At 40.1% G+C, this 8,058-nt stretch overlaps 1 protein-coding gene; it reads right to left on the reverse strand.

The window, feature by feature from the left end:
* Positions 1 to 964, reverse strand: part of GSTUM_00003440001 (uncharacterized protein) — a 1,709-nt gene extending 745 nt beyond the window's left edge. The window contains exons 1-5 of the mRNA XM_002837092.2: positions 506 to 964; positions 418 to 436; positions 213 to 336; positions 65 to 165; positions 1 to 20 (exon numbers count right to left, since the gene is read on the reverse strand). The exon at positions 1 to 20 is cut by the window's left edge and continues 160 nt beyond it. Coding sequence (XP_002837138.1) covers positions 1 to 20; positions 65 to 165; positions 213 to 336; positions 418 to 436; positions 506 to 674 — 433 coding nt within the window. The 5' untranslated portion in view covers positions 675 to 964.
* Positions 965 to 8,058: the final 7,094 nt, after the last annotated feature.

Below are 8,058 nucleotides of genomic sequence, written 5' to 3' on the forward strand. Positions count from 1 at the left end.
GTGGTCTGTTTGAGTTACGCCTTCAGCGGATCTCTGGGCAACCTGCCTGGATGTTGCAACAAACTTCTCTGTGCCGGCTGTGACAGCCTTCAGATCCGTACCATTTCGTAGCGACGATGCAGTATCAATAGAATTCGCAGTAAGGTAGGTTCCGAAATACGTCATCTGGTAACCGTCAATTTGAGAACCTCGGATTCATGGGGATGACGCACATAGATAAGTGCGAAGGGTTTTGAAAAGAAAAATCTATGAGGGGTCTTGAACAGGGTTTTCAGCGAGGTAGCGGCCGACGAAAGCAAAGACGATGACCGGCCAGAGGCATTCTCAATGATACTCCTGCAGATGGGCTTTGGTGGTCAGAACTGTCGTAGCAGATGCAATTGAACCGAAAATCAGTGTCCACGATAATTTCCTTACCGATCGATCAAACATATGACTATGGAAGAGGGGGAGTAAGCGATAGAGCAATACACCTAGGAGGGAATGAATGGAGGAGTGTGCGTACCAGGGGAAACAAGCATCGTCGCAGTGCCAGCAGAGAGAATATCAGACAAAATTCGTTCGGCCACGAATGACGATTCTTCAAGGTCGGGATCAGCTTCTTTAGCCCTACCCACCATGACTCCAGATGGTGTGTCTGGTGGCATTGCTGTCGCAGGAGAGGGAGCTGACATGTCTGTCTATGGTAAGTTGTAGAAATGTAGAAGCATTGGAAGCTGGCTTGGAGGAGAGAGACGGAGAAGGAGGAAGCCACTGTGAGTGCGCCACCGCACAAACCGGTATCTCACCATCAAAATTTTCTCGCCAGGCAAGCTGTTCGCATAGAGACTTCGGGTATCGCTACTGATTTAGGAATAGGGTCGTGTGATCCTAATCCTAGTACAGGGACTCAGACAAGGAAGTAAAAATAAACAGAGCATGTTAGGGATAACGACAAGGAAGCTCGAGAATTCTGTACTCGTACAAGTACTCGGGTAGGGACGAAAAAATCGGAAAAAAAGATCTACAAGATCAACCGGTGAGTGAAGTCAGAAGGCCGGTGGTTTGGAAAAAATCGGGGCTTGGCAGACATCAGAAAGTCAGATGATGAGGTTCTGAAGCATCAGTGGCTTGGAACAACATAACAAGAATGGACCAGTGATGACGCAGAAGTATCAACAGTAGAAACCCTGTTTTTAGAGTAGGAAATATTTCGATATAAACCACATTACCGGTATTCTTATGAAAACTTATTATATGATAGCGATCCTATTTCCTTTGACTGTATCAATTATGGCATTTAATTCCTCATCCAGCACTCTTCTCTCCAAGTCAGACCCACCGGATAAAAGTTCAAGCTAATAGTCAAGGTCTACGTACTGTTAGCTCCCAGGACCATACACAAGTTGTGAATTTTAATGAGTATTGTGCGTTGACAAAATTTACTACGATTCAACAATCTGTGGCAACACATGTCTCTTCTTTACCCCACACTCTCAACAGTACCTAAAAAAATTGCTCTAAGTCAACCAAGAAGAAACCATTCTGCTCAATTCATTTTTTCAATAAACTATACCTCCTATGCTTTGCAGTCATGCTAAAAAATCTATTCCCTCTACACATCTCTCTGAGTTTACCAGGGAGAGGAATCTCGGGTTACATGAGCCTCAGATGAGATATTAGCAAATTTCCCACTACCTTAATATCCCCTACACTACTGTCAGAGACACAATTGTAAAGGGATCTTAAGAGGGCAAGGTGAATAAGGGTAGTAAATGACATCCTAAAACTACCAAGTTATTGGATAATACTATAGTAGAGGAAGCTCTTAAAAATTGCCATACTACCTTTTCTGACATTGCTGAGCAAGTTGCTCCCCATGTTTTTAGTAGGACAGTAAGGAGAAGACTGGACAAAAAGTATCTTAGAAAGTGGATAGTATAAGAGAGAATTTATTTAGATAAGGATCTAGCTCAAGAGAGGTTGAAATGGGCATTAGCTCATAGGCATTGGACAAAGGAGATGTGGAAAAGGAAGATAATGTGGGGGGATGAGGCAGCTGTGGAAAGATGATGAGGAAAGAGGAGAAAATGGGTTTTCAGATACCCATATAAGAAATGGGATAAGGATTGTTTTGAACCTAAGGCTTGAAGAGGGGAGAAAGGGATTAGTCAGATGATGACTGGTATTTTTTATAGTCAAACTCGTTGTCATTTTTTGCCTATTTTTCCTGATCCTTCTTCTGCTAGGGATAGAGTTACTGGAAAGTCAATTATTGATATTTATGATTATTATGACTTTCTAGGAATATGGTAGAATATCAGAGAAATGGCGAGAGAAGAAGAGAGACATATTGTTTTTATCATTGACAATGCTAAGAATCACTTGTATTTTAGGAGATGGCTCAGAGGGCAGGGAATTACTCTAATGGAAATTCTTGTCTATTCATCAGATTTCAATCTAATTGAAAATATTTGGTCTCTAGTGAAAGGTAAGCTTTACAAGCACTACCCTAAGCTATATCTTATGAAGGGTGATGTCAATGTGGTCAAAAAGGCAATAGTAGAGGCCATCACTCAGTGTTGGGAACTTCTAAACAAAAAAAGTTTTTGATACTTTAGCTGGATCAATGGTGGATAGAGTAGAAGCAATTATTAAGGCTGATAGATGGTATACCAAATATTAACTTCTACTTTGTATATATATCTTGTAATTTTTTTTTGTGGTTTTCATGATAGTGGATGAGTGGGTGAGTGTGATTGTTATTGCTGAAGATTTTCCTCTGTTAAATCACAGTTAATTTTGTCCATGTACAATATATTGAGCAATATGAAGCGCTACCTACTATAATACCAAATACTTCTCCCCACTCCTCTCAAGACCTCAGCCCAAATCCAAGTATGGAATACCAAAGTGATTCAGATACGAATCCAAATCTGAATTCTAGAGAGGATGATAACCTAAGTGAGTCAGACATAGTGTCTGAAACCAGTAAGTTTGCAATTAGTTCTCAAAGTTAAAATATTACAAACTTTGCAATTTGATATTTAGAGTCAAGCCTACTAGATTGGTTAAACAAGTAGGCAGTTAATATTACGAGTGCCAATGAACAATTTACTCGAAGCATCTGAGCTAAGATTAATTTTATTTGGTCTATTCATTTAGCTTCTGTATTAATTAGTTCTTCTCCTATGCTATTTCTAACCTACCTCTTTCCTTCATCCAGAGTCTTTTTACAAAGTCTGTATTATTGTAGTCAGATTTCTGATCTAGTCTTAGTGTTTATAAAGCCACAAGGTCAGGCTTGCCAGAATAGTATTAATACTAGTGTGAGCAGTCAGCCAATCATTACCCATATCCCAACACTCAAATCCAGTATAACTGTTCATACTCTTCAATGTCATGACAATTAGTCTTATCTTAAAATTCAACAATAGTTCAATGTACCTCTTAGTACTATACATCATATTATTCATAGAATGGAAATGCAGTACAGAAATCTTTATCCCTGTTGGAGCTACCAGTCCACTATCAATACAATTATTAAGCAACAACTTATTGAAACTGCCACAGCCAATGTCCATAATCGCTGGCAACTCCTACCAATAATTACCAAACATGGTAGAGTCAGTGTAGATGCTGGAGTGTTGGGCAGAGCTTTTACCCATAAGGTAGACCATCACTGGGCAGACCATGGCTGGGTAGTCTGTGTAAAGCCCTTTTTGTCTGAAGCTACTAAGCTTAAACAAAAGGCTTGGGTGAAAAGGTTCCAGGACTGGGAGGTATCGGATTGAGAAGATGTAATCTGGTCCAAAGAGTGTATGTTCTCTGTGGGGCAAATCTCTGGGACAGTATGGGTTACGCATGGGCCAAGAGAGGAGTACATTGAAGACTGCTTGGTTCCGAGATCTCCAAGAAAAATAATTCTGATGGTTTGGAGCTCTATTTACCGAAACCTGAAAGAACCTGTAGTGAGATGGGGTATAGAGAATTGGGGCTGGATCAATGGTCCAACCTATATTGAAAACATTTTTGAATCTCGTCTCTAGCTTTGGTGGCACTCACTACATCGGCAATCTTTAACTTATTCCGGATAGGTGTACTTTCAGCAGGATGGCACTGCTGCTTACAACTCTTGCCAAGCTACTGCAGCCTTTAAGTCACCTGGTATGGGTAACTATCTTCTTCCTTGGCCACTAAGCTCATCTGATATGTCACCTATCAAAGCTATGTGGCATATTATCAAGTGTCAGATGACGTGCCATTATCCTCAACCTACCACAGTTTACCATCTCTGCTCTGCTGTTGAGGAACAATAGAATCACAATCTTAATGCCTCTGTTCCAGATTGTGTGCAAGATATACTTAGTAAAAATAGTGGATATACCTCTTGGTAAAATACCATGTAAACCGTAGTACTTTTTTTTTCTTTTTTTCTTTTTTTCTTTTGACATTATTATTTCTCATACTACAGCTGTTAGGAATACAGGGATCCAATACCTAGGAGTCATTCTTAGTAGGGTAACCTCACCCAGAATCAGAATTTATAGTTTCTAACACCTTCCTCCAGCCTCCTTATAGGGCCTCCATGTCATCATACATATTAATCTCAGTTGCATCCTGTGACTATAATGTCACAGAATTAAAGATATCAGAATAACACTCTATATATCACCTCTATCGGTCCAACCAGATCCGATTCGCAGGATACAAGGGAGGAGACATTCACCTAGATCTGAGAGGTGGAACAGAGTAAATCTATCAACTTCTTAGAAGGTTACTAGGCTTCAAAGATGTAATATCTTGGGCATAATCTGTAAGTAATGGGACGTTTTCGTACAAATAGATGGTATCAAACAGTAAAATATTTCATCAAGAAACCAATACATTCACATCTATCCTTCAATATCTAGAAGTGTCTAGAACTCTGAGGAACACCATCATAGAGGCCATTGGACCTCACGGAGTGTTGCAACTAGGTTTCACAATACCTGGTAGTTAAGAGAATAACTTCCAAGACTACAATAGTGATTGAAACCCTGTTACACAGAGCAACTAAGCTTTGCCGATCAAGGGAATCTTTGTCAATCCGGTGGAATAGCTTTCAGTGAATTAGTAGGAAGTCCTTCGGAAATCATCTATCTATTGGATAAGGAGTTATGTAGGTTTAAAGTCAGGCAACCTGAATAAAGTTTGTGATTAAGACTACCTTAGCAGATGCAACCTGTAGAGGAAACTGATCATTTCATCAATGACTAAGACAATTAGAGCCAACTCAGTTCGACTTGACAACTAAGCCACAAGTCTAAAAACTCTAATATTCGGATAACTACTATTGGAAATAGTATGGTTCTGAGTTAGTTATATTGTAATTTGCCAAAAAGGATGTGGTGATTTTCATGGTCACCAGGTGTTCACACCTTTCAGGAATACCTGACGTTGCGAGTTATAATTAGAGTAATTCATAATTGTATGATAAATAGATGTAATCCACAAACACTCAGACATAGAATACAAATATTGAAGGGTCTCCCAAGTTTTAAACATTATCAAGTAATGGAGAAGAGACCATAACAATATAATAATGCTTTACGATTCTATTTTACTTTACCAAGTATAACGAGACTCCACGGAGTACTATTACAGTTAATTAAACGTATACCCATACCGGTATCAAGAGACTACAGTGGCAGGAATGGTGGTAGACTAGAGTCTACCGACTAGAGGTACTGTTGGTTAGGTACCTCGGTTACGCATACTAGACCATACTAAGAAGTATATGGATACTAGTAAGGAGTGGTAGTTATCCTACTCAGTAGGGTAACCTACGTAGTCAATGTGGGAGTTATCCAACCTTTGGACTAAAGTTACCCTGCCTTAGGCTATGGGTTACCCTGTTATGGAGCTAAGTTACCCTACCTTGAAAGTAACTTGTTACGTAGGACTTTGGGGAAAGTTACTAGATAGTTTATTATACAAAACTACCTAGGTTTTTCGAATCACAGGTTGTGTGAATCACTCCCATACAACCAGTTAAGCTCTGAACAAGCTCTAACTTGGAGGTGAGGTGGCTAACACCCCCCTCCAATCCTGTTATAAGTTCCTGGGGTCATGGAATACAGCCTAGAGAGTTGCTGTAAGGCTAGTAAATATCTTCAGGTGGAGATGCTCCTGTAACACGGTATATGTTCCTGCCGTCCGTCCGACCCAAAGCTGTCCAGAGGATAGATGAGGTGGTAGAGGTGAACCTAAAGAATAGTCTCCAGGTGGTTTCAAGTAAAACGGACCAGAACCGATGGAGTAATACTACTTGAAGTCCAAGGTGGTATGTGGGGTTACTGAAGGCTAGTAGGTGAGGTAAGCGAAGTGCGTTGCCCTGAAAGTGTAATAGTATTGCAGAATCATTAGGGACTCTGAGATACTATTGACTGTGGGTAGTGCCTATTGGTAGTCAATATCCGAAGGGGTATATCGGAGGAGCTACGTTGTAACGTGTTCGCAAGGTGCTAATCATGTTATCGGTAATAGATACGATAGTTGGCAGGTGGCCTGCTCTTCCAGAGAGGAGGCGAGAGCTGAGAACTAAAGGAGGCTTCGAGGGCGTACTGGGGAACAAAGAAGTAACCGTTCAACCAAGTATATTGAAATACTGTCTGTCGAAGTCTGTCCTTTCTATCATAGAAACAGGCGGTCATTAAATACACAAATCTGTTCATGTCTTAACATGAACGAAACTAATCAAAGGTATCAAACGATACTTAAAACAAAACATAAAACAAAACCAAGTATCAAACGATACTTAAAACTAACCAAGTATCAAAGCGATACTTAAAACAAAACATAAAACAAAACCAAGTATCAAATGATACTTAAAACTAACCAAGTATCAAAGCGATACTTAAAACAAAACATAAAACAAAACCAATAACCAAGTACCCGTACCGGTTACATACATCGCCATCATTTGCAATTATATGGAATAGAGTCGAGCCGGATAGATGTTCTGGGGCTGCGGATGCTTGTAGAAAACTAAGTGTATATTGGTAGAGAGTTCTATAGTTGGTATTGCATCTACTCGGACATGACAGCTCGCTACTGACATGTCAGCAATGTAAAGAGTTTTTACTCTTGCAGTTGCATTGTAGATGCAGTGGCTAAAATACTTCTATTGGGTGGATGTTAGAAAACCACACGAGTAGTCTAGTTCACTACAGGGGATCTTTGGTCTGACCCGGGGAGGTTAGCTAGGCAGGCCAAGGGAGTTGGGTGCTTGCGGATACAGAGTAGTGATAGGGAGTAACTGGCAGTATATAAAATCTACTTATGTATATGCGAGTTCTCCTCTACTCTGGCAGTCAACTACCTCTCGAGATCAGGACTTAATTGAGTAAAAGCGGTAGCTTAATGATATTAAGTTTTAGTGTTTTGTTTCTTCAAACTCTACTTTTGAGACTTTTGACATTTATTATATTTGTTCACTTTGCGAAAGAATTCATTTCGGTGCGGTCGTAACCTCAGTATCCATCTTCTCAGAGGGAGCCCCTGTTACACCAAGTTTTATTCTCTCTTAGTAGTCATAAACAAACTGAGTGAACTTGAGTCTTCCTAGACAATCTCTGTCAACAAAAACGAATCTTGATTGGCCCAGACAGTTCTGATGTCTATCAGATTGTCTCCGCCTAACAACAGCTAACCCATACTCTCCTTATTCTAAAAACTCCTCTTCTTCTACAATTTAATCTGATATCATAATATTTGTAAGTAACGGAAGTGTTTGGTGTTGTCCACCTCCCATTGTTTTGCTACTACCCTTTCCTGTTTTTCCTGCTTAATCCCTTTTCCCCAGTTCTATCCCATTTTCCTTGCCTCATCCCTTTACCTTTACACAATCTCCTTTCCTCCATCCAATCTCATTTCCCCTACCAGATCCTGCATTCCTATTCTATTACATTTCCGCTACCCTATTCTGTTTCCTCTGTTCCTACTGCCTCTGGTAAGATATCAGCGCTAAACATCAACTTCAAGTACTATTGTACTTTGAACCTCTCCTTGTATGCACAGTTTGTCCTATAATTATAC

Source organism: Tuber melanosporum (genome assembly GCF_000151645.1).
Source record: "Tuber melanosporum whole genome shotgun sequence assembly, scaffold_172, strain Mel28".
Taxonomy (NCBI): domain Eukaryota; kingdom Fungi; phylum Ascomycota; class Pezizomycetes; order Pezizales; family Tuberaceae; genus Tuber; species Tuber melanosporum.